Source organism: Perna viridis, chromosome 12 (assembly GCF_037379345.1).
Source record: "Perna viridis isolate PV_CMFRI_1.1 ecotype Kerala chromosome 12, ASM3737934v1, whole genome shotgun sequence".
In the NCBI taxonomy this organism is placed as follows: domain Eukaryota; kingdom Metazoa; phylum Mollusca; class Bivalvia; order Mytilida; family Mytilidae; genus Perna; species Perna viridis.
In genome coordinates this window covers 24,841,766-24,869,420 of record NC_142456.1, presented here as the reverse complement: position 1 = coordinate 24,869,420, position 27,655 = coordinate 24,841,766, and the positions used below count along the sequence as shown (strand labels likewise).

The 27,655-nt window shown below is 31.6% G+C and overlaps 1 protein-coding gene across 1 annotated transcript in view; it reads left to right on the top strand.

Moving 5' to 3' along the window:
- The first annotated feature begins 927 nt into the window (after positions 1-927).
- The window catches only part of LOC148601789 (ski oncogene-like), a 43,384-nt gene continuing 16,656 nt past the window's right edge, over positions 928-27,655 (top strand). Inside the window, exons 1-6 of the mRNA XM_088554254.1 lie at positions 928-2,390; positions 9,639-9,835; positions 12,108-12,197; positions 19,414-19,616; positions 21,318-21,511; positions 24,999-25,184. Coding sequence (XP_088410380.1) covers positions 1,512-2,390; positions 9,639-9,835; positions 12,108-12,197; positions 19,414-19,616; positions 21,318-21,511; positions 24,999-25,184 — 1,749 coding nt within the window. The 5' untranslated portion in view covers positions 928-1,511. The remainder of the gene's footprint in view (positions 2,391-9,638; positions 9,836-12,107; positions 12,198-19,413; positions 19,617-21,317; positions 21,512-24,998; positions 25,185-27,655) is intronic.

Sequence of the window (27,655 nt, the reverse complement as noted above, 5' to 3'; positions counted from 1 at the left end):
AATGTATGATCATGCTTCTTCCCTCACCCGTGCACCTTAAAAACCATCCAGCATATCATTTTTTGATACATTTCTTTTTTTCTAGATATTTGCCAATACATGATTGGCTCCAATAAACACCTTTAAAGTTAATTTGAATTTGATATTTTAATGTAGAACATACAGCTTAAGTGTTTCATTTCCTCACAATTTTCGATTTACATCTGTGGATTATGTGGGTTCTTGGGGGTTGTAGTTCACTTTCTTTTCCTTTCTAAGGGCGGTGGGGTGAGTGTAACCGTGTATCAATTCATTCCACAAACAATGCAAGCATTTTTTTCAAATTGAAAAAAAAAGTAGTAGTAATAATAATAATAATAATAATAATAATAAATATTTAAGTTCGGCTTCTGTTTTTTTTTATTTGTCAATATATTAAATTCATGTATGGCAAGCAAAAGTGGACATAAATCAATATTTTGTAATATTGGAAAATGTTTTTTTAATATTACAATATCATTTTTTTAATATTAGAAAAAAAATTAATATTAGAAATTCATTTTGTAGTATTAAAAAAAAACACTAATTTTTGTCCACTTTGGCTTGCCATATTCATGCAATTTAATTTAAATGTGCTTGTGTACACTGTCAAAAACAAAAACGGAAATTTTCAGTCACTTTCATAAACCAGATCAGCGCAGTTATAAAAAAAAATGTACACGATACAAGCTGTGTACACGGGCTTGACTTCTAAATTTAGATTCTATAATTATTTTCTATCATATAATATACACTAATAACTGTATGTGTGTTACAGATTTAAATGCTATATATCAATTTTGCAATTGCGGCAAATGATTAGCTACATCGATTATTCGGCATTTGTGGAATTTCCATGAACTTACTTTTAAGAAACAGACTATATGTTATCTCCAGACGAATGACGTCACTGCGGACATACAGTCGAGACGAATTTGATGTCAATTTGGAGAAGCCGCCAGACGGTCGAACGATCAATGACCAGAACGTAAACGAGCAATTGCCAAAAATCCTATATTCCAAATATTTTAGAACTTTTGAATATAGATTTGAACCATCAAAAATAAACCTTTGTCAATTCAATTAACTTTCAACGCATGGATTAGAACGCAAAGTATGCAATAAATATGCATACACAATAAAAACGTGGGGAGTCAATGGAACAGCTTGCTTGTTTTGTTCAATCAACGCATACAAAACTCAAAATGAGGCACTTTATTATTAATTTCCTATATTGTTTGACAATTTTCATAAAATATATCAACTTTTGTTGTAGTTTGTATAAGTTCGTCAAGTTTTATGGGTAAATAACTTAAATTAATTCGCTGTGCGTAGTCGTAGTAGTGGGAACAATTGTTGTAACAGCCAAGTATTTCAGTGTGTTATCAACAGCCGACGGTTTGGGTAGACTGCAGACATAGTGTGTATTCCATGTTTATATTTTGTGACGGAGTCAGGAATTAGAAATTTTTTTCGAATGTGACTTATATTTGATGGAACATCTTCGATCACAAGTTATAAACCCTCACGTGGAGAGGGTAATTAAAAACTTTCAAACATCGGCCATGCGGAGTTTACAAGGGCCTGGTCCCTCAGGTTTTCTCTCACCATCTGATATTGAGGAGTACAGGAAAGCGTTGAAGAAACTACCAACTGAAAAGGGGTTGGACTATGACCCCCTCAGAGGGCCGCCACCCTTTCCTGTTCAACAGTTTCCCGTTTTCGCTCCTTTGGATACGACTAAAAGTGAAAAAGCCGACACGTTGTTGGAAAGAGAAACAATCGCATGTTTTGAAGTTGGAGGTGAAAAAAGGTTGTGTTTACCACAGATTTTAAATACCGTATTGAGGGATTTTAGTTTGCAACAGATTAACAGTGTTTGTGACGAACTTCATATTTTTTGTTCACGTTGTAACCCCGAGCAGCTTCATACTTTAAAAGTGACTGGGATATTACCTTTAGGAGCTCCAAGTTGTGGACTTCTTACCAAAACTGATGCGGAAAGACTGTGCAATGCACTGCTTCATAGGGCACCTGCGAAATGTTCAGAACCTCCAACTAGGGATAGTTTTAAAGTGTATCATGAGTGTTTTGGAAAATGTAAAGGAATATTTAATCCAGAAATGTACATTGAACCAGAAGCCAAATGCATTCAGTGTGCTGATTGTTTGGGATTATTTTCAACAGGTGAATTTGTTCGACATTCTCACAAGTCTTTGGAAAACAGAACTTGTCATTGGGGGTTTGATTCGGGAAACTGGAGATCTTACTTACTGTTGGCTAAAGACCAAGACAACCGTGACAGAGTAAAAGAAGTATTACACTGCATGAAGTCCAGATTTGATACTTCAAAGAAATACAAGAGAAAACAGGTGAGAATCAATAAAAAAGTTGTTAGTTTTCTTCTATTTTTTTATGTGCCAGGGACTGATTGTGTGTTCCGAATTCAGTAGGACATAATAAACCTTGGTGTTGTTTTGTCTTGGTATTATGCAAGTTTAACAATGAAACTTTCTTGTTATGATGGGGCTTAAAATTAAAAGCCCTTTCACATTGATTCCATTATGCATGTACAAATGTACTTGTATGTATTTTTTTTTTAATTATTGAATATTATTTACAATATAATGAGAATGGATATGGTAAATATGTCAGAGACAACAACCCCAGTGGGATGAAAATGTCAAAGTCTGATTTAGTGGTCATTTGAATTATATCTTCATGTTTTCAGCAGTGTCATTAAAATTGACACTGTAATTTAAAAATTGGTATTTTGGTTTATTTTATGACCTTATCAATTAAATGTTACTGTGTAATGAATTTTAATTAAATGTATAGCTCTTTGCAGTTAACCTGATGTTAAAACAATTAACATTTTTGTATAACATCTGTGGACCATACAACCATGTGCCAACTTTTGTTTTTTGGCTTCAATATAAAAAACATATTTTTTCCTTATTGTTGATACAATTATAATAATGAATGATATGTTTAATGTTCAGTATATTTTTACAGAATTATTCAGATCTACCTTAATTAACAACAAAAATGTCTGCATATTCTATCACTCAATATTTATGGTGGTTTTTGGCAATTAGCTTATGATTTGGCATTTTACGGTTTACTACCATGGCTATTTTAATCAAGTTAAGGGGATAATTAATAATTTCTTTCAAGGGATTTAATTATCTAACAGTTATCTATCACCAAGATAATTCAGGAACACTTCAGTGTCAAGAAGCAATTTTATGTTCAACTAGACAGCAAAATTTTGAAAAAAGTAAAAATCAAGAATATGTAATGGACAGAATGTACATATTCATGCCAAAAAGTGCCGTATTTACACTGTACATATAATGTACATAAATCATGACAATTTTACTTCCTAAATTTGAATTTACATGTTGTACATGTACAACAGGGTTCTCACTAGGAATCTTACAGATGAACTTGGTGGGTCCCACACTTTTCCCTATTTAAAACCAGTTAGAGTGCTACATTCATTATTTTAGTGCGTTCATAGTACTACATACATGTATTTACAATCATACAAAACCATATCTCATTGCAATTATGCATGTCATCCATATCAACTTGTGAAGAGTAAACTCAGCATCTTTTTTTTTATTTGAAAACAAACTTATTCTGTTTGCTGGCATTGCCACCTAACTCAATAGATAATGTGTATTTAGTTCCATGTGCATGTACATGTAACTACATTTATAATACTAACATACCTGCAAACTTTTGAAAATCCCCATGGAGGTTTTTATGCAGGACAATGTATGAACCGATATCTTCAAGACATATCTTGCAAATTCCATAGGTTATTCTGTATGAGTGTATGAATGAAATAATCACTATAGCATTATAGTGCCTTTTTCAGTTGAACAACATGTGCATGCACTGAAGTTTGTAAGCCCCTTTTTTGTGTTGGATTCTCCCAAACCTAATTTAAATTCCTAAGTTTTATCAAATTAAAAAATAAAATAAATGAGAAAACTTATATTTACATTCAAATTCATTTCAACTATTTAAGAATACATGTACATTGAGCAAAATTTCCTTCTTCCCATTGATGTTAGTATAAGGGGGTTTGGATTCAAGTTTTGAAATTGAAGAGTTACAGTTCAGCAAGTTTATAAACATCAATGAAAGCCTTATTAGGATTATGTGACTTTGATGCTGTATACATTGTAGTTTCCAGAGAATAATTAAATGGAAACTTGAGCAACTCTTTTAATTAAATGCATACTATGAGGTACAGTGTATGAGGAAAGTTAACAAATATTCAAACATGTTGATACTGAATTTCCAAAATCATCACAATTTTGTAGGAATAGTATTTTTTTTAATTATTGCAAACAAAACTTGTGGGAAAATTAATGCACTGTTGAAATTATAGGAAATGTGAAGACTCCAGGGGAGGTACCTCATTTTATATCAACAGTGATAATTTTAAAATTTGTTTACACACGTGATTCCACAAAATTGAGACCTGTTAAAATTACAGTATTTTCAAATTAATTGTGGAGTAGAAATCAATCTTTAGAAAAGATTGGTTGTTCACAAAATAGTGGTATATCCAATCCGGATTCATTTTCCAATTGTCAATGATTGCTCCTTGGAGATTATTTACCTGTCATAAGACATACCCTTACCTGTTTAGACAGCAGTTAACACCTTTTGACAGATGTATGACTCTTCTAATTAAAGAAATGAGATTGAAATTATTTGTCACAATTTTTTATCATATACTTCATAACGTAACTTTGTTTGGTAAAAAAATCCTATGATAAACATCATGAGTAATTAACTATGTAAACTTCCGATTGTCCAGGTTGTCAAAAAAAGAGATTTTTTTCACGATTTTTAGGATAGTTATAATGATTTTAAAATAAATTACTGATGTTAGGATGCAGCTGATATTGTGAAGACTCGTCATGTGGACACATAATGTTTTAACTAGGCACGTTCGGCAGGTTTTTCTTGCATCCAGGACGCGTGTGCGCGCCTTAACGAGAACCTTGTACAATATACAAAATGTACAGTGTACATGTATTTTTATTATACATTGTGGCATACTTTTTTTTACAATGTAAATATATAATTTTTGTACATTTGTACATTTTTGTACATTCTCAAAAAAAGATATGGTCCAGTATTGTAATATTGCAATATGCATTGTGGAACAATATATCATTGCATGCCTGTGTAATGTTATACCTTTTGTAGATTTAGCCATTAACATTGTACAGTAAATGTGTATTCAGATATTCAGGGTGATTCCCATAGCAAAATAATCAAGTTACGTTTGATATCATTTAAGGAAAGGATTTGTTATAAAGTGTGAGAAGCTGTTTTCCCTGTTGAAAAGTTAATCTTCATTTAGAATTTCCCCATAGAAACCTTAAATTTTGAAAAATCATAGTGTACTTGTACATGTACAATGTATGTAGTTTTTTAACATTCAGATTTCTGTACATGTTCAGTTCTCCCATTTTACTGTCTGATGAACAACTTTATTTATGCATTCCAAGTAGGTAAGGCAATTTGCCCAAAACCACAGAATGTGACATATTGAATACACAACATGTTTTGCTTTTATGTGTATTGCCCTTTCATACATAAAGAACAATAAGATAGACATGGATACAGTGTATTTAACTGTCACAGTGACAGACATCTCTTCAGTCAATGACATACATTTGTTTATGTATATTTTAACCACTCAGCTAGTTCTTACAAACTGAAATATTATAGTGTGTTTTACATGTAGTATGGTTACTGTCTGTTTAAGAATTTGGAAATGGAAATTTGAAGATGAACACATTTTGTACACAGTATCACTGACTGGAGTGCACACGATAATCATGACATATTGCACATTACAAATTTGGAAAATTGTTTGTCAATGGAATAATATTGTTTACTTCTTTGCAAATGGAAAAAGAAATAAGTTATACATGTACATGTTTAATGTTAAAAAATACATATTTAAAGATTGTACTGTACATCATGTATGGTGTACAGATGTACATGTGTGTAGAAATTGTTCAGTTCAGTACAGTTGTAAATTGTACATGTTCAGTATGCATTGTATATATATTTTGGACATGTTCAACTTTATTACATTGATATTTGTTATGCATGTTCATTTACATGTACAAATACAATGTATGCATACATGAACAATGTACATTTACATTCAATATACAATTTGAATTGAATCCGTCTTGTTCATGTTTTTTTTTTTATTGATAAGACTGAACAGTTCAGATTATGTACAGTTCTTGTATTGATTGGTATACATACTTGGTAACCATTGTGTTTCAAGAAATCGGTCAATTTATTTGAAGAATTGGCAGACTGCCATGTATTTACCTGAGACATGGTTGGTGTTCTATACCTGTACCATTTACAGTGGATTTGTTTTTGATCTTTTGTTCTATTCTTGTCTCGACAAAATAAACATGAGACAGAAACTCATTAAGTTAAAATCTCCATGTTTCCTCTTGTTCATTGTGGTCTGATAAAATTGCTAGAATTTATTGTTACTTACACCATGTTGTATAAATCTCAAATAGTAAAAAAAAATATCATTTGTGTAAATGGTCAAGTGCTTGATCTACAGTTGTAACTGCACATATGCATATCCACTATTTACATAATTTGTTTGAGTTTTTGCTTTTTAACACTTTTTCATCCAGAATTTAGGTTGTTGTTCACTGAAAGACCAATATGTACATTTACAATGTAGAAAGGATTGTTTTTTGTTCGAGAATTATTGTTTATAATGTACTGTTCATGCATTATGCTATTGCTAATAGAGGCTGTTAAATAAAGATAAGAATTTCATTAAGATTTGTATTATTTGAAATTTTGTAATTGTGGAAACAGTTTAGTTACATGCACATATATAAAAAAAATATATATTTGTATGAAAGATGTAGATTAGAGAAGAATTCACTAACATTTTACAATTTTTAATTTCTATAGTATACAAAATGTTAAAATGTTCATGAACTACATGTACATGTAGGTACACATATACAGTGTACATACAGTGGATAATAACACTGCTTAAACTGTGAAGCACAGGGCTGTCTTTTCCTGGAAAGAAAACTGGACCTTGTTACATTTACATATGTACATTTTGTAGAGCTAGTCATTAATGTATTACATATACATGTATGTTTTTGTATGTGTACATGTTTTATACATCTTAAATTTACATGTACATTGTAAAACTTGTGCCATAAAGAGTTTACCCTTTTCCTAAATTTCACTCAAATGTATCATGTTGGTACTGTATTGAAGGGTTTAAATAATAAAAGTCATTTTGTAAAGATATTTGTATAAAATTAATTACTGTTGACTGAAATCCACAGCTGCTACATCATGAATAAAGAAAATCCATGAACATATACATACATGTAGATATGTAAAATACATGAGGTTATAAGTCTAACCATTGATGTATGTTACAAAGTGTATATTTAAAGTTACATAATGCCTGTATAATGACCTAGTTGACCTCTGACACAGGTAATAAATTATAACCTTTGGGCTAATGATTTTGATCAGGTCGACTAGACCAGAGTCAGTCCAATACATATACCTGTATGTATCCCCTGGGGCATCAGTTTAATGACCAGGACATTCATTAATGAGTCCATATCAGTGATGGGTTATACAATATCCTATTTCTGGAAAAGGAGGGACTGCCTTGTTGATTTGATGTACATCATATTAACTAGGTCAAAATAGATATTTCCTTTAGGCCATAAACAAATTATGTGTTTCCAGTAACCTGACAGACCATGAACTTTTTTTATTCATTCTTCAATAAAGATTTTAAATATTACTCAGACCAGCTCTTGTTTTCTGGGGTGTTGGAATTCAGTTGGTGTTTTTGTAATATGCCACTATCTGAATAAATAAGTTGTTCAAAATTTGTTAGAAGACATACTATAAAGGGTCAATGAAAATCACAAGGATTACTACAAAACAATGTGACATGTGCCAGTTCCAGTATAAAATCTAATGCTGGAATTTGATGTAGAAATTTATGTACATATTGTAGCTACCAAATCAATATCCCAATCTTGTCTACTAAACCTACATATAGTAATAGTGAGCCACGCAAAGCAGTGTGAGCTCTTACGTTATTACATGTACTATCTTTATTTCCCTTAAGATTCCCCAATATACTAACAAAAAAAAAGTTATGTTTACTAAGTAACAAAAAATGACTGTCCACAAGGGGAAAGTTTATCTTTTCCTCAAATCAAACAAGTAAAAATATATAGGTTAAGATTAAGTATCAGCAAAAGTAACTTCATATTTCTGATAGTTTTTGAGTATTTTCAATTTTTCTTTACTTACAAGTATTTTCAATTTTTCTTTACTTACAAGTATTTTCAATTTTTCTTTACTTACAGTATTAAAAGAAGTGAATATGTTTTTAAAAAGTTTGGGAAAAACGTTGATGTATGTACATGTATGTGTATCTCCACTATTTCATTGTTGCTGTTGTCAAGAACCTAATCTGCCTCGGAATCTACTCTGATTGTAATATCCAAATTGAAGTATAGCTTCTCTAAGATAGGAAAGGCAGTTGTGTCTTTATGGGATTTACAGCTGTCAGTTGCCTCTGAATTTTTTTATTTCTGGTATCTGTATAAGTTAATCTGACCTGCTAATTCTGAAAGGGATGTTGCTAGAGATGCTTTTAAGGGTTAAAAATTGTAAAGTATGGGTAAGTTCTATAAAGTTATCACCATTTTTTTAAAGCGAGGGGTAGTGGGATGGGGCTGGGATTTTGGAAAAAGAACATTTTTTTTACTCATTCATTGAGAAAAATGACAAACAGATAACAAAAAATTTAATTGATGCATTTAACATTCCTCACATTTGAAAGAGGATTTATCAAATCTTTCATATTTTTGAACAATTAAGGTAAACCTTTTTTTCAAAGTACAAATGTTGAAAATCTTAATTCATCTTTTGTAGTAAAATGATAAATCATACATATTTGTTTAAAAAAATGAGGAAATATACTGCTTAGGAAGTGTCTATTATTTTAACTGAAAAAAATAGAGAGAAATGTTTTAGACTACAGCAAAGTTGCACATGTACATGTGTATGTGCGACATACTTGTAACACTATGGAGAGATTAAGGTGTTCATCGATTTGTTTGTAACATAGGGCAACACAAAAGTACAAAAAGTTTCATGTAGCATTCTCTTTTAAATGTCAAATTTGCAGTTGTATCTAAACAATGTCAAAATCAATATTAGGATGCAATGTAGTGGAAAAATATAACTATTTATATGTTATTTACTGGAATATATAGGTACATTTTGTATATGTACATCATTTTATGTTCCTATCATATCTGTACATTTCATATGCACAATGTACATGTACATGTTAATGAACACTGTTCATGCACATTCTGTATATTTGAATTTAGGGACAAATTGATGGAGATTTGTTTCCTGGGGGTAAACTTGATACATGTACATGTACTTGTGCTTTACATATATATACATGTATGTGTATACATGCACATTTGTATATGGTATGATTACATTTTCATTATTTTTAATTTCAGAGGGCAGAATCAGGAGATCCTTCAGACCTTAAAAGGTCCAAAAGTGATGAAAATGGTAGTAGTCCTACGGGATCTAGTAGTAGCAGCTCATGGTCTGAATCATCTGGTGTTAGAGGGCTCTCTGCTTTTACTCCATGGCCCTCAGCATTCACTAGTAAAGATGGCAAGCTGCTTCCAAATTCTGTATTGCGAGACAGGTAATAATAAAATTTCACAATCTCTGTAAATAAAAAAAATGTGTGTATTGAATTTAAGTGTGATTTGTCTACATTGACTTCATTGCATTTTATTTTTTTTTTCAAAATACTGTGAACATATTAATTGTTGCGGGTGCTAATTTTTGTGGATTCTGTCAAGTGAACAGAGTGGCGGTTATCAATTTTTCACAATTTTAGAAAATTGTTTGGCATTATTTTTTGTTTAAAATCAATTTTGCTTGTACTATTTTTTGTGATTTTATGTCCATCCCGAAAATAGTGAAAATTAGTACTTTGCAGTATTTGAGGAATGCCTCATAGGTATTGATAAAAGCTGCAACCCTTTATTTGTTGGGGCAAAAAACTTGATTAATATATATACATGAATATAAGTTCTGAGCCTTGAAATTCATTTACTAGTATGGCATGTTGGTGATTTGTTAGTGTTGGTGATATAAGTGGCTCAGACTTTTCAAGAGCTTAGAATATTTGCTATGTGAATGTAAGAATGTACTGTTACATAAACATTACTTGATTTTTTTATCAGGTGTTAAATGTAAAGAATGTTGGAGAATGTGGAAACATTTTACAAATGATAATCCATTAGATTTTATGAATACTTGGGAATGAAATTCTCATGACTTATTTTGGCTGCAACTCAAACTTGCCAATAGCTCTATGCAAAGAATGTTAAGTTAATGATGCATATGAACTTACACTGAACTTCTTTAACAGCAAAAGAAAGTTGTAATAATGTTGTTCAGTGAACAGGTTACAGTCAATTAGCTCAAAATTCTATTTTAATGTCTGAAACATTTAAGTACTTATATTTCAAGCTACAATTTTGTTCATTTTCAATTAGCAATTAGGAATCTGAAAATAGATAAATCTGCATCTTTATTGTACTTCAGTTTTTTGGTTTTGGAATTTCATTTTTTTATATTAAAGTAACAGTGTTCATATCTTTGTAAGCTAGGTTATGAAGAATGTGTTCAATTCACCCTGTCAATACTACCTACATGAATATTCAAGCCAATTTTTCTATCTAATGACAATTTTTATATAGTCCTGTGCATATAAGGGCTATTGATTTAGGGCAGAGATGGCAAAAGAGGCACATAAAAAAATCTTTCTTCAGCTCAAATCTCATGGACCTCTAGGTTTGAGAAAAAAAACTTTGAGAATTCAGGAAAGATTTAATTTGAGTTTTTTTTTTTTTTGAAGAAACAGAACCCTAGGAAAGAAGTAAAATGTGCATGCTCATATATTTAAGGCACAGTGTGGGAAACCACTGCTCGCCAGCTCGCCAAATACAAGTAGATCTGTATTTTGGCAAGTTCTCATTTGCTTACACTCGTCAATTTGGCGACTGTTATTTGATTGGCAAGTTCCAAGGAAAGTTAACCAGCCAACAGATTATTTAGTAAAACATCCCTTAACATCATACATTAAAAATATGTGCCCTACATTTTAAGAAGTTTAGCTTGAATATATCAAGTAAATTTTGGCATGATATGCACAATTTTATTGACTTGTAAAGCATTGTTTACGATCTGCCATTTTAATTTCCGGTAAATGGGATGTGCCAAAACCTAGACGACGGTCCCGATCTTGTATTAGTATTCAAATGAAATTATTTCTGTAATTTCAGATTTATTACCTTGCAAATTAGTTGTTTATTTTCAAAATAAAAATGAACTTTCTTGTTTCCTTATGATGAACCTGTTGAAATATAATTTTATTTTTAAAATATAAGTTCAGAAATGGAGTACTTATTTTGTTACTGTAAAGTACATGAAAAACTTAAATGGGAGGGAATATTCGAAAATGGATAAGTTTTTGATAAATTTAAAAGCAAATGAAAAGATAGTTGAAGAAAGAAAAAGAAAAGCAGAAGATAGTCAAATCCAAGAGAAAACAGATGATAGTACAGAAAAAAAAACCCCAAAAATGTGGCTAGTTGAATTTATATTTGGCTAGCAAGATCAATATTCCACTAGCTAGAATGGCAAGTTGGGGAAAAAATGGTTTCTCCCACTTAGACATGTTCTCATGTATTTTAAAAATATAGGACAATTTATTAGACACTCTTAAAAATGGTGTATTCATTCTTCAAGGCAATCTGAATGTAACAAAAAATGTGTTTTAGGCAGCAACTGCGAAAATAGGTATTATAAAACACAGTTCTATATTTGCCTGGATTAAATCACTGAATAAATTGTTGAAGTACTTGTACATGAATGTGTATTGATAGTTTACTTTGTATTTATAGTTTTCCTGGTATTATTCCTGCATACCTACAGTCAGGGCCTCCTGTGCTGCTAAATCCAGACCGAGTTGTTCCTTCATCAGAATCATCAAGGTTTGTGTTTATATTTGTATAGTTCTTTTCTAGTGATCTATTTCAGCAGTTTAAAACATGGGGCACCTAGTAGTGTCTTGGCTTAACTGCTAAATTAAGTACCACTCCACGTAAAATTCAAAAACTGACAGTGGTGAAGTGATTCATGGCCAAGAAAAGCCCACCAAACAAACGATGCTTTTTCAGTCTACAATCTACATCTGCTAACTTTCACATAACGATAATCATATCTGCATTCAGATCTGCACAAATTGTACATTCATCTCCCACTTAAATTAACCAAATGAAACCATGTTAAGAACGATAACTCTTGCAAAGTGCAAACTACATGTACAATGTATATAATTTTTATCTCAAAAGCGCAACAACCAAATGAAAAATCAATGGTTATTTGATCAGTAAATGTTTCTGAACAAGAAATGAAGCTGAATTTGGTGGGTTTTTGACATGCATGAATCACCTTCTGTCTGATTTTTAGGAAGACTGATACTTATATATACTACTTTCAATAACTGTGTAACAAGTACTTTCAGACTATTCTACAGCTCTAAATGAAGTCCCTTCTTTTCAAACTCCAAATAGCTATTTACCTTTTATAAATACTGCAACTGTTGACTTGAATGAGGAATGCAAAGCTTTATAAGTAAAGCCTTCCTTCGTATGATGACAGCGCACAAAAATAAAATTTTTTGCCTATTTAAAAGTATAGACTCTTTGTCTGACACCCATTTTCATAACCTTGTACTAGATTATACATTTATACAGTATTTCAGTGAATTTTAATTTAGAATGACATATTAAGTAGCAGTCTTTGTAAGAATCATGCAAATTCTGTAAAATGTGATACACCCAAAAAAAAGGCTACTCATTTTTATTTTTGCAATTAAGTTGCTTTATACATGTAGGTCTACATGATGAAGTGAATAGATATTCTGTCTGTTTTTGGTAGGTAATCTACATTGAAAATACAACAGTTTCTATTGTATTTTACTGTCATTTACAGTTATCGCTCTTAATTTTGAATTCTACAGTACATTCTATATAATTTTTTAATTTTTATCTCCTAAGAGCATGTATGTAAGTGTATGAAAAACCACATGTTAATATCTGCTTTCTATAACATTTGATACAAAATAAAAAAAAATATGTAGGCTTTCCAACCATGTATCACATTGTGCATGAATCTTAGCTGGAGTGCTACTTTAGCTTGTCAAACTAAGCAGACATGAGTTTATTGTATCCACAAACCTTTTAAAAAATTTTAATTGACATACTGTCTGTTAGAAGACATATGAACCTAAGGTTTTAAACCCTTCACATATCCTTTATGAATGGTCATTCAGGTGGGTTAAAAAGATATTTTACAAAGTTCAGCTAGGTCAGATGTGTCCTGATTCATTGCGAACCTTGTAATGAACATGTCAGAACGAGCTATTTACAGATTCACTTCATTTTTGCAATATTTTTGGGTAGTACACTAGATAGGTTGTCGAGAGAGTTCAATTAAGCAGGGTTGGACATTATAAATAACTTTTCCTCATGAAAAATTCACTTATTCACGCTTGGAAATAGGAATCCAAGAACACAGTCGATGATGTTGTACCATTTGATACTGACTATGCCCATGCATGTACATGTACATATTAATTATTATGTACCCAGAAACACCTACATTTTGTAAGGACAAGTAACTTCACTTAGGCAGCAAACAATGTTTAAATTCAGGGGTTCAAATTTACATCAAAATCAATGGTCCACTTGAAGAAAATCAAAAGTCTTTAATAAAAGTTCTATGAAAAAGGATGAAAGAAATTTCAAATGTCCTTCATTGTGCATGTGGGTCAGATATTGAGGTTCCAGTTGTCCTTTTCTCCAAAATTCTAAAAGTAAAATTAGTCATAAGTTATGACATCACATTACTTCAATCTACTTTGTTAACTTAACTTACGACTAATTTCATACTTAATTTGTGAAAAGGACCACTGGACCTTGGATCAACACTAACTTGAATCCCTGAATTTTTTTGAAACTACATTTATTGAACTTCATTGACTAAAGGGGAAACTTTCATTACAAATTATATGCAGTATCAGCCGAAACAGTTGTTGTTCTTTGTTTTGATTTTTGGTTTGGCAAGATATATATATACATAAACATTGCATGTGAATTTTTCTGGTGACTGAAGAATTATCTGCATTTGGGCATAGCAGTAATAATTTTGGATAATGCATAATACTTTTTAAAGTTTTCGTCTTGAATATAGAATTGATAATGAGACTGTTGAAAAGATTAATTATATATCTGCCCCATTCACACTAAAATGAGGACAAAAAGGGAATGTGACTTGCATATTCTTTTAACGTTTTTCTCTAATATGACATGAGGTTATTAGAGGGGACTGTTGTGTTGTTTGTTTAAAGTTAAATTTAACCTTACATAACAGGAATAAGTTCTGTGCTGGGGTTCATTGTCTATCTTTTTGTTCTATAATACAATGTCTAATATAGACAAGTAAGTGTCACTCAAGGCCAGTTCAGACTTGTTGAACAATTTTTTTTTGTCCCCTATCGGCAAATGCTGAGGGGGACTTAGGTTTGCACACTCTCAGTCACACTTGGTTTTCCAGACTTTTTTTTGTAATGCCTCATCCAATTGATTTCATATTTGGTATATAGTCTTATCATGACAAGTTACAAATTAAATTTAAATATTATTGTGGCAAAATGGTTTATATGGAACTTATGGCCCTTTGACATAGAAAATTACTGAAAATTTGATGTTTCATCATTTTGATGCAAATTGTTGTTGTCATTCTAGAGTTATTTGCCCTTTAATTCACAATAACGAAGTTTTTTTCAACTGTCCAGGTGATAGAAAGAGAATGTCTTTATGCAGCTTTCTGTAATGCAAACATGTTACTATCTACTGTAAAATGAAGCTCAGGTTTGATATTGATGGAATTTGCTTTTGCTGTTCAAGAGTTATTTTCTTAAAAATAACACCATCCATTGTTAGTTCACATATATAAAAAAATCTCATAAAGGCAATGAGTTCAAAGGCCGAAAGGCGACACTATTGCATCAGCAATACTGTCAGAATGCTTGTTGTTTTAGATGTAAAATATTCAAATGAGTTTTGAAGAAAGAGATGTGAAATTCAGTTAATTGTTTACAATCTAGTATGCTCATTGCTAGATAAATCTCGTAGTTGCAAGTTAACTTGCTTCTTAAATTTGAATGTTTAGTTTTTAAGTTGAGTAGAAAGTGTTTGATAAAAACAGATGGGTCTTGACATGCTCGAGGCTAGACGTTGGCATGGCTAAATGTGTGGTCCTAATCAAGTGGAGATTTAAAGAAAACATTTATGCATACAATGTAAAGCCCTTGGCTGTGTTCTGATTTTATAAGTTTTTCATTCATAATGCGATCAATCATTTAACCAAAAATGGGATATATTTAAACTAAACCTGATTTTCTTAATCCTACTTGTGAAATTATTTGCTTTACCCAGCAAGGTCAGACCCAGGGGTTAGACCCATGGCGTGTTATATGTAAAAAAAAAAATTTACATGTTCATGTACATTGTATACATAATGTACATGTAAGTTTGAATCACATGTATGGTTAGTAGTTCAATATTGTTTGTTTTCCCTCCCGATTACCTATGAAAATATATTGTCCTTTCCAAAACTTTATATCTGTGCATTTTCCAAACAACTTAGACCATTTACATTTATGTAACAGTTGTAATTGAAAAAAAACAAACATATTCATTTCAAATTAAGATTGAAATCATTCTTCAACTTATTAATCTGTTCCTTTTTGGTAATTTTTGTATGAAGGACATACTAAAGTAATTTTTTTTATTTTTTGGATTTCGAAGCAGCAGTATTTAGGTCTACATGTACCTCCTTTAATACTGCTGCTTCAAAATGCAAAAAATAAAAAAAGGTGAATGTTGCTCAGGTGGGCGGGTAAATTATTTTTTCGCAACACTTTTCTCATCTACAGCCTCTTGGTATTTAATATCTACATGTAGTATCAGGTATGGGTCCCATATCATGGGATGTTGGACATCTACCTCCTGTTGAAGGAAATTTTGCCATTTCATGTACATGTAATAGGAAACACATACTTTTTTGGCCTAAATGTTGCACTTGAGCCCAAATAAAAGGTTTAAGGAGATTTATGCAAAAAAGTGTAAAAAATATGAAATCGGAAATACATATGAATTAAGATTGATGTACTTTATAAAAGCACTGATGAAATGACCAGTATAAATCATTGATAGATCATTTAAAAGGATCAACTTGACCAAACAAGGTCAATATGTATGGAGAATTTATTTGACCACGCTCTGATAAGACCGCAATAAATTGGAGTGGTCAATGGAATTTGTTGTTGTGATCAATGACGTTGCTAATGGATAGATTGATCTTTAGGTATTATAAAAGCCTGGTCAGTTTGTCCCTCGCCTGTATACTTAAGGAATTGCATAACTTAAAAACCCAATACTGTATGGACTTTGTACCATACATTGATTACATAGTCTGGCCAAGTCTCAGGACATTAAATGGACACAAACAAGGGCGACTACTATGAATTATTGATAAGGTGATTAGTCCAGACAAGAATACTTAGGCCAAGACAAAAATATGCCTCTTTAAGGTTACCCTACCTACCTTCTTTTTTCTGCTTACCCTAACACATTTTATTGGTATTTTTTTTATATTATCATTTTTTAAGCACTATTACAGCCAAGAATTACTCCTTTAACTGTCTATATAAAATGATTTTACATACCTATCCATTCAATGTTACTTTAAACAGATTTATATTTTCTTGGTCTTAAGTATTACTATTTGAATTAGTTAACAGATGTTTGCTTTACTACTTCAAAATTGTAGATATTTGAATATGTACATATTTGTTTGAACAGTAGTGAATACTTGTACCAGGGCTTTCAATATCTTTTCAAGGAACAGGCTTATTAGAGAAAATGGACCATCTACACATTCAAAATGTATCAAAGGGGGAATGGGGCCCATTGTGATTTTGAACCGTCCATTTTGAACTGTCTACATTTTGACAGTAGCCGATTCTTAATGATACCTCTGCTTATACACATATATTTTAATTTTGGCAGTGTATTATTTAATATGCCACAACGGCTAAAGGAAGAATATCTGAAAGTTTTGTTTGGCGATGTTAAAATACAACTACTCCTAAAATTCAGGAAATCATTTTGGGTACTATTTTTCATTCTTTATTGTCTTCAGTGACAAAACAAATTTTATGAATGAGAAATAATATTTGAAAAGAGTTCGAGAAATTGAAGTTTGTATATTTCCGGATTTCTTTTGTTTCTGGTCCGGGTTCGACTTTATCGTTAGAAATTGCTTACTTCCTCCGAAGTTGTGTTAGTTCGTGGATCTTTTTCGGAAGATTATGTTGATTTGTGGACATTAAAAATGCTGTGTTTTCTTTTAAAAACATCCAGAGTGCGGGTTCATTGGTCAGTAATTTGTTTTCATCCGATTTTCTTTCATGGTTTCATCATACCGACTTCGGAACATTCCCGAACTTTCCCGAACTTCAATCAGTTTTATGTTAAGATCAAAACTACCGAATTAGTGATGACTTGTATTACCTGTAATTAACTAAAATGACGCTGATTAATGATAGGGTTTCAGTTTTTCCCACCTTTTATTACCCAAGCTGACAAAATGGCTGACGAGTTCGAGTTGCTGAGGGTTGTCCTCAAAGATTTATTACCGAATGGACCGACTAGTCAGTTCGAGTTTTTGGGAAATCGAAGTTCGAGAAATCCAAGGTTATTTATATTGATTATATAGGAGAAAATTTTGGTACTTTGAATTGTGTTCGAAAAATCCCGGGTGTTCGAGCCATCCGAGTTCGAGCGAGTGAAGTTTGACTGTAGTACAAACACACCAGGCTATTAATACCTTATGGTCTGAGTGTTCTAAGTTGCAGAATCCAGAGATCTTTTACTATTTTAAAAGAACCCTAAATATCCATTTTTCGGATTACTTTTCAGTACCACATTTCTGAGCTATCATGGCTGTGTGGCAATTCACTTACTTTCAATTCTTATATGATTTAGTTACAAGCTATTGCTAAATGGGTCAGAGGTTATTTTTTACCTGTATTTATTATTATGTGTCAAGAACAGTTCACCCCAGTTCTAAAGACCTTGCATGATTTGGTCTGAAGATATTTTCATGGTATGTTTGGGATGTTATAATCTTTAAATCTAAATCCATTTTTTCCATATATGGTCGTGTTTATAACAATGCATTTTTATGATCCAGGAGATTTAATGCTGTTTTGTTATGTTTCCCATATTTTAAAATTTATATTGGCAATCAAAGACACATGTTATCGGGACGCATGTACTGATATCAAGAATTTATTGCTAGCAGGGTTTTGATGTACATTTTTATTCCCATAATATTTTGAAGAAGTTTTTTATAGTTATTTTATGGCCATAAGGTTGAAGGAAGTACATTTATGTTAATGACAGAAAAAGCATAGTTAAAGCTCTTTTTTTTTCCTTGAAAGATAGAAAAAGAATATTTTGTGAAGATATTTCTTGAAATAAATGTGTCAAGACAACAGTTTAAAAACCACATCAAAGAAAGCCATATAACCACAAAACATTTGTAAAGAATAAGAGATTTTCCCATGCTGTACTTAAGCCTTTGGTCTGCCTTTATAATCACAAAAGTACTTGTGACAAATTACAAATACTTTGTTGTATTTACTGTAGTGCACATTTTACAGATGTCTGTGAAATAGTGTGGCCCTTTTTAAACACAGGCCAACGTACAGGAACTGTTACGATTAAACTCGTCTAGTAAATGTGGTATGTCCATGCACTATGTCCATACTGTAGGCTTAGTAGACTAATCAATTTCTGTTCTGACCTGATAAAATCCATTCTAGGTTGACATCTGTTTGTAAGATTGGTGTATGGCCACAGGTATTGTACCTTTTCATGGGTAGAACATGTACAGAGTATGCACAATTGCACGCTCCCTTTTATCAGCCAGTCTGATTTGCTGATTCAATGCTAACTCTGATGGTTTGCTTGTAAGCAATATGGCCAACTGTAAATTGTAAACCCTGCCAAATCAAACTTATAAATAATTGTTCAATGTCAAACAACTAAATTTAAGTATTTGTCTGTTTTGCAGGTATGAGAGAGGGTTTGCTCCTAATGTTTCTTTGGCACCAGCCAGTAAACATACAAATAGTAAAGATGCTGTGCATGATATAAGTGATGATGAGGAAGAGAAAGAGCCAGCCAAGAACCAAGGTGAAAGGTCACCCAAGTCACCAGCAGCTAGAGAATGGGACCTCCCCAGTGAATCAGATGATTCTCTTCATCTCTCAGACAGTAAGTTTGCATGTTCACATTTAATAGGTAAAAGTATATGTGGAAACTAGAATGTTGATATTCAGATGTAACTAAAATGCAAAATTTGGATTCCTTGAAATTTTCGAATAACAAGGACGTTTTATTATTTATTCACTCAAATGGTTGAATAACACTTGAAAGCAAGTATGAATTGGTAATACAAATTGGTAGATACATTTAAGTGTCAGTCTCTGTAAGAATCAGGCAGGGGGTGAAACATGGTATGAAAAAACCCATCATTTTGATAGTGCAATTTGACTATTTGCATCATCAGAATCAAGGAAAACAGACAAGATTTTCCATTTCGTTTTGGTTCATTGAGTTATCATGAAATGCACTGAAAATGAACATTTCAAGGGCAGATAACTTTGTCAAAAACCTAATTTTTCCCAGATTCTATTGAAAAATTCCTGAGCAAATGCAAAGCATCTTTGAGTGATATATTACTGTTAGATCAGTTGGGTTTTGACATGCATGTTTCTGACTTGTCCCATTTTGCCTGATTCTTACAAACACTCACACTTAATAAACTGAACGAATCTTTTAAGACCACTTATTATATCCCCCCTTTTCCAAGGTACACAGTGATCATGCCATTGTTCATAAGTTCCTTTAAAGCAACTGAATATTATTTGACAATTTTTTTTTTAAGTATAGCTCTGCATTAGAATCATGCTTAAGCTTATGATAAGTGATTCATGCATTTCTTAATCCCAAATATTTTTTAATTGGAAATACTTCTGTAGATCTCATAGAAACTGCATTAAAAAATAAAAGTGCAAATGGAAGTTGTCCACTGGAAATATTGATACTTATTATTTTAGTTACATTCTTCTACAGAAAAGTATGGGAAAATTTCCTGTCAGAATTTTTACACCATAACCAGTGGTAAAATGTATAGCATATCAGAGTTAGTGACTAAGGAAAAGTTGTTTTTAGGATGTAACAAATGTATTTTCATTATCTTGCAATATGATGAATCACCCCTGCCTGGTACTTAGAAGGAAACATACTTAGTTACATGATGCTGTTCTTCTATTTTGTTTTTCCATCTGAATGACTTAAGTGGCACAGGGTAAATTTTATCCCACTGAATTTTGTTTGTTCCAATGTAAGGTATTCATTATACATGTATATTTGTATGTGTGTCAAATAGAATAAAGTTGGTTTTGAATCATCAATGGATGACTCAGAAAATGGTTTTTAAATTCCGTACTATAACAACCAAAGTTCGCTCATATTGAAGAGTTATCTCCCTTTTTGTATGAATTTCAATGCTTTTAGGTAATTTATTTCTCTTCAATCAAGTTAAACAAAAACCAACATTTAACTTTGAGAAAGAATACATTTGTAATATGAATTAGAGATAATTTTTTTTTAAAACAAAATTTGTCATGTGCCACCCACTGCATGGTTTTTGCTATGACACCCTCTTGATACGTTTTCTAATGCAAAACATGAACTTGATCATTCATTGGCCAATGAAGGATCATTTTCTCATTCACAACCTTCTGGAAACTTCTGTGAGATTTCCACATGGCTATGGCATGATGCTTTTCCCAGATGAATGAGGTTTTTGGGGAGTAGGGGTATTGCCTTGAGAGCTTTGTTCAGTTTCTGTTGTTTGGGATCATTTAGCATGTAAAAGGGTTAAAACAAAAGTTATTGTAATGTTTACAGCTGAGGAAAGTGCACCATCACCAGATCTGAAAGCTTCATTAGAGGAAGAACTGCAACTTGTACAGAGTATGCTGGATAAAACATCACTTAGTCAAGATGAGAAAGATACTTTCCTTGTTAAACTTGGCAAAGTTCATTCCAAAAGAGATGAACAATTCAACCAGATGGTCAGGTTTAATAGCACTCTCAGAAAGGTATACATGATTGTACTTTTTATGTACTGTATTGTTGGGGGTGGGGGGGGAGCTATTTTTGGAGTGTAAAATTTGATGATTTAAGGAGGTAAACCTAGGGTAAGGGACATAACTCTTGAAATCAGTGATATGTTTGTATCATATTCAATTTCGCCAAAGCCTATCAAGCTTTCACTTGAAACAGAACAAAATCAGTCCAAGTTACTTTGATGCTTTCATGAGATTGATGTAAATTGCTGAATACAAATGTTCCAATGATTTGTAAGATTTGTGTCCCTTACCCTAGATCTACCTCTTTGAGCCCAATAGTATGCAAAAAAAGTTCGGCAGATGGTAAGTAGTGCACCACATACTTTAGCTTACAAGAAATATTTCTCAGAATTTGGGTGTATGTAGACAAACCATTAAAATATGCCATAATAAGAACTGTTTGAAAGTTACAAGCTGTATAGTATTTCCATTCCATTAACTGACCAGGGTGTATGTTAATATTTTTTGTTTTTCTTCTGTCCTGCCTTCAAGTGTCCTTTCATTCTCAATAATGCTTTCAGATATTGCAATAATGTCCTTGGTTTCCTCAAGGATGTTGTTGTTTGTTTTTTTTTAATTCGAAGAATTGGTTGTAATCTACATACACATAAATGTCCCATCTTAGAACATCTTATCAATATTGAACATTATATACATGTAACTTAAATTGGTGTGTGTTTTTCTATTACATTTATAGGTAAAGGTTTTATCCCACGTATCTGTGTAAATCTTGCCTTCATGTACATTTAGTTGTTATAAGCTCTTGTGAGTTTTAAGTTCTCTGTTAATATTGGTCAATAAATCACACGCTGAGAATTTAACAAAAGTCTGGAAGAAAACTGCTTTATGCTTTGAGAGGATTGGTTTTAGCCTACATGTCTGTAAATCTGAGTCTTAAATGTTAGTTTTGTTAAGTCATTGAAGCACATGTAGATACATACATGTAATAGAACCTTGGGTTGATTTATCAAATAGAATATGAAATGTCACAATTATCACTTCAATAAAGGATTGTTTGTTGCAATATACTTTAATTATACCAGACTCTCTGAATAAAGATTCTTAAAGGTGAATATACTTTATATAATTTTTTTTTCATGTGCATGTATCATCTGACACATGATTGAAAACGTGAACAAGGTGTGTTATCTAACAACTTTTTTTCTCTAAATTGAGTTTATATGTAAGGTTTATTTTGAAATTTACCATACATAAAAGTTCAAGTAAATTAAAGAAAATGTATGTTGAAAAATTAATTACTAATTTTTTACAAAACAATACAACAGCATTAAAAAAAAAATAAATGTCTTTCTATCCCCACTTTTCAGTCCAATCCTGAAAACATAACTAACATTAAATCACTTTGGGTACATTCACCTTCTGTACACCCCATATTTTTGTACCAGCTCCCTTTAATTCATGCAAGCTCTGCTCTCAGTCTTCAGTGAGCTGTAGACATATTCTTTTTCCCCACTTTCATACCACCAGGTTGAAAGAGTAATCAGGGGAGCCAAGGTTATAGCGGTAATCAAAAGAATGTAATCCAGGGACAAAGACCAGACATGGAAAACAGACATACACAACAAAGAACATAAAGTAACTAAAATCATACATACCAAGTAACAAAAGCAAATGAACAACTCGGACTCCACTAAAAACTGGGAGCATGGACCAGATGCACCGGTGGGGTAAGCGTCCTCTGCTTTTCTAGAAACACCTACAGAGCCTGCATGAATTAAAGGGTGCTGGTACAAAAATATGGGGTGTACAGAAGGTGAATGTACCCAGAGTGATTGAAAATACCAGTCACATATATTTGAAGGTTGAATAATCTCATTCTGAAGACAGTTTATTAAATTTTGTTATTTGAAGAGTTAAGAGTTGTGTAAGAAGCTCATTAAAATGTCATTATGAGTTCTAAACATAACATAAGAAACTCACTAGATTGAAATTTTGTTACAAATAAACTTTCCATTCTTTTTCTGTGGTGAAAGGGGGAGACAATGACTTTTTAAATGAGTTTGAAACTAGTTAAACCATGAAAGCATGTTGACCCAGGACATACTAGTAAGAAGGAAATATTGTCTTAAAAGAGATTTATGTTGTATTATTAATGTCATCATTATGTCTGAAAACTTCAATTTCAAAGTTGAGTGACTTGTTACAAACAAAAATCACTTCCTTGAAAATTATATTTCTTATCATTGAGTTCAGATGACTTCATGTCCTTTAATTTAATGTCTAGAATTCTGTATAATAGGGAAAGTTGTTAGTCTAGGATTTTGTTCTTGTGGGGAAATTTAGATTTAATTGTCTCTTTTAAGTAACAATTTATATTATAATTGATGTACTTGTTCTGTTTAAGTGTTTGACATACTTATTAAACTTCAAGATGCACCTGGCATCATAGAAGTATTGTACATGTACATTTACAGTGAAGCCTGTCTATTTTGAACTCTGGATAACTTGTATAAACCATGTATCTTTTGAAGTCTATTTGTTTTATTTTCAATACTTTTTGAACCTGTTTAAACTGACCACTTGCCATAACTAATCAGATCTCGGTACCAAAGATGTTTGGTTTAGACGGGTTTCATTGTCATCTATACTTGAGTTGATCTAGTGATTACAGTTACTTTTATAAGATGATAAAGGCCCATAATTTTTGAACAGTTAATCTTGTATTCACCAAATGAAATTGATTTTTATTTTTTAAATGGTTAACAAAATTATTTTTAAAGTATGAAAAGACTTGCTCATTTCATATTTTGTGAAGTACCTGTATTATGAAAAAAATATCCAGAAACTGATTGTGTGATTGGTGATTGGTAGGTACATACATGTAGGTGGGTGGACATCTGAATATGGTGCTGGCGATTTGAAATAAGAAAATTTGATCAAGCAGCAGTTTCTTCAGTCTTATGAATCTTTGCCAATAGAAACCCATGGCAATCATAAAAAAACTGGGATCACTCTTTGTGTCAACACAATATCTACTGCAGGATTGCCTCTAGAAATCATCACAATCACAAGGCCTACATGTAGAAAGTAGTACACTCTCTATGTGTAAATTCTTTAAGACTAAAATACCAACCTTATATCTCAACTAATTGTAATTAAAGTTAAACCTATTAATTTTCCATTCAGTCACTACATGTAGGATCTGCAAAGTTATGTAACAACACCCCGCACAAACCTTGTAACCTCTGCAAGTTTATGTAACAACACCCCACACAAACCTTGTAACCTCTTATGAAATTCTGCTTTCATTTTTGTTGAAGTTTAATTGTAAGGTAAAAACCAAAGGATTCTAAAAGTAGTAGGTGTAATTTTAATTAGATTGTTTGATCCCAAATACATTTCAGCCAGAATTAAAGTTAAAAACAATATGATTATCAATAAATGGAGTGGTGACCATAACCAGAATGTTTTAAAGAAATTCATATTCTTCTTGTAGGAAGTAGAGAATTTGAAGAAAGTAATGAAAGAAAAAATGGACAAACTTACAGAGAAAAATGATGAAATACAGAAGAAATTAGAACGAACAAGAATAGAGTCTGAATGTCGACTTGAAGAAGCAGCTGAGGACAAGGACAAACTGATGAAAGAGATCAAACGACTTCAAGGTCATGAAGAAGTTGGGGTGAGTTAAATGTTTTAATATGAAGGAAAATCACTAGAAATGTGAAATAGCTGGTGATAATGATTCTGAAGTTTCTCATATATTGTGTGGCAGTTGTCCTTTTCTGAATACCTTTTGGTTCATGTATAGGCTGGAAAATGCATGGAAATTTTTCCCACTTATGTTGAGAGATTATTAGATGTTTCTCTTACATACAACCCCCCCCCAAAAAAAAAAAAAAAAAAAAAAAAAAAAGGTTAAACATTTTGACATTTTCATTTTTGTTATCAAGTTGTTTTATGGGCTTATTTGATGATATGTATAATCAGTAATTCCAATCTACCTGTTCTTAAGAGAAATTCAATACTTTATATTGTTTATCAGCTTCATTTGTAGAGTTATCTTTCTTATTTTTTTTTGCTTATAATTTGTATCTCCTATGAACAGGGGTTATAAGGAAAGCCACATGTTAATTTCTGTATACTATAAAATTTTAAACAAAATAACAAAAATAAAAATGCATAGGCTTTCGAACCATGAATCTTATTTTGCATGGTTCTTAGCTAGAGTACTGCTTAAAAGCAAATGGGGATTATTTAGTGATAATCAGTGAACTTTACACAATGTGTAGATAATACATGTACATGTACTTTATATTTTTTTACATGTACTTTTATATTTTATCCCAGTCCTTCTAATAATCTATTATCACCATTAATCAAAACAACAGAGGTAAAAGAAATCTAATGATGCATTTCTTGCCTTGATTTTGATTATTAAAGGCTAGGACAAAATATAAAGTACAAATTGCATGTACATGTTATTAAGTGAGATAATTAGATGTTGTGAGTACAATCCTGATCATAATCTGATTGAATAGTTTAAATTGAGTGATATTTAATGTTATTAAACAATATTTTATCATCAGTAGCTATTTGGTTCCTTTACTTCAACGATAACATATTAACTTCTGACTGATTTTCAAAGGTATATTTTAAAATTTCTATCAAAACAAAAGCTAAAAGTGAATGTGAAAAGTTTAATTACATTTTGGAGCTATACATGAAGGTGATAATGTTTTTTTTCCCATTATTTATTGTTAAGTTTCCTTAATAATTGGTTTGTGAGGGAGGTTCTGATGGAATTGAAAGCTGCAAACATTGAATTTGCAGAGAAGCTGGTCCTAGAGCTCCAGTCCAAATTATTCTTGAATGTTTGCCATATTACACTTAAGGCCTTTACTGTAAACTTTCCTGACAGTTTTAATTTCATGGTAAGACCTGAAAAACAAAAAATGTTTTCTCTGAAGAATTATACAGTCTGTGGAAGAATCTCAAATTTAATACAATTGATTGCAGAAGCCACAAAAAAAAGGGCATGATAATTTCCAGTCTACAGTAGTTAAATGGTGTTCAGGCAAATACCAGGCGCATGACAAATTTTGTTTTCAGAAAGTTTTCATTCATTTCATATCACAAAGGCATCCTTTTTCAAAGTTGAATGATGGTTTTGGATTAACTACAATGATAAAAAGGAAATTAATTACATACATACAAAATTGAAATTCATTGGAAAAAAAGGAGATAACTCTTTAATTTGAGCAAATTTGGTTGCTTTGTTATGACATTTTTAAGTCATTTTCTAAATCATTCATTGTTGATTCAAAACAAACTTTGTACATTTTTATAAACATATGGTTTATACATTTCATAGAAACAAATAGATCAGTGGGATAAAATTTATTCTGTGCCACATATATCATAGAAACTGCCTGATTTTTTTTCATGGACTTTAGTACATTTGTAGGTTAAAAGAATGATTTATGAGGGATTATTTTGAATCTTTATTAACTAAAGACCTGTCTTGATCGAAATGGTTTTAAACGCATTTCATTTAATAATGAAGATTCATATATACTCTTTTTTAATTTTAAAATTGCAAAAAGCATACAGCACTAATGTATTCATTTTCAAGGCTGCTTATTTTGGAATTTTTTCATCTTCAGAAATTTTGAATGCAGAACTACACATATTTCATTCTCAGTAAAGAAAAAAAAAACGTTTTGACAATATAGACAATTTCTTGTTGTTTTAGTCTTGTGCCTTTTGTCAGTCACTTCCTATTTGGTGTCAACAGATTATTTAGTTTCAGGTAGTTGTTCTATGAATTTCTAAATTAGAATTTTCTTCAGCTATATTATTTTCAAAGTAGATTAAAATATTTGAATGTAAAGTCTGTGGTTAACAGAATGAGTCAGCATGATTGTTTGCCACTGTTAAAGCCCTCATTTGTAGTATTCTGGTAGAATTTCACACTATTAATGAAGAGTATTGGATACTTACAATATGTACCTATAACCTGACCTAGTTTGAGATATTTTCGTATAGCCTATGAAATAGGTCAAACAGTAAGAATTTTCCCTGTTTTTGTCTCCCAATTGTTTTTGTCTATTCTTTTTGTTGTATATGGCAGAGAAAAAAAATACCTGTGTT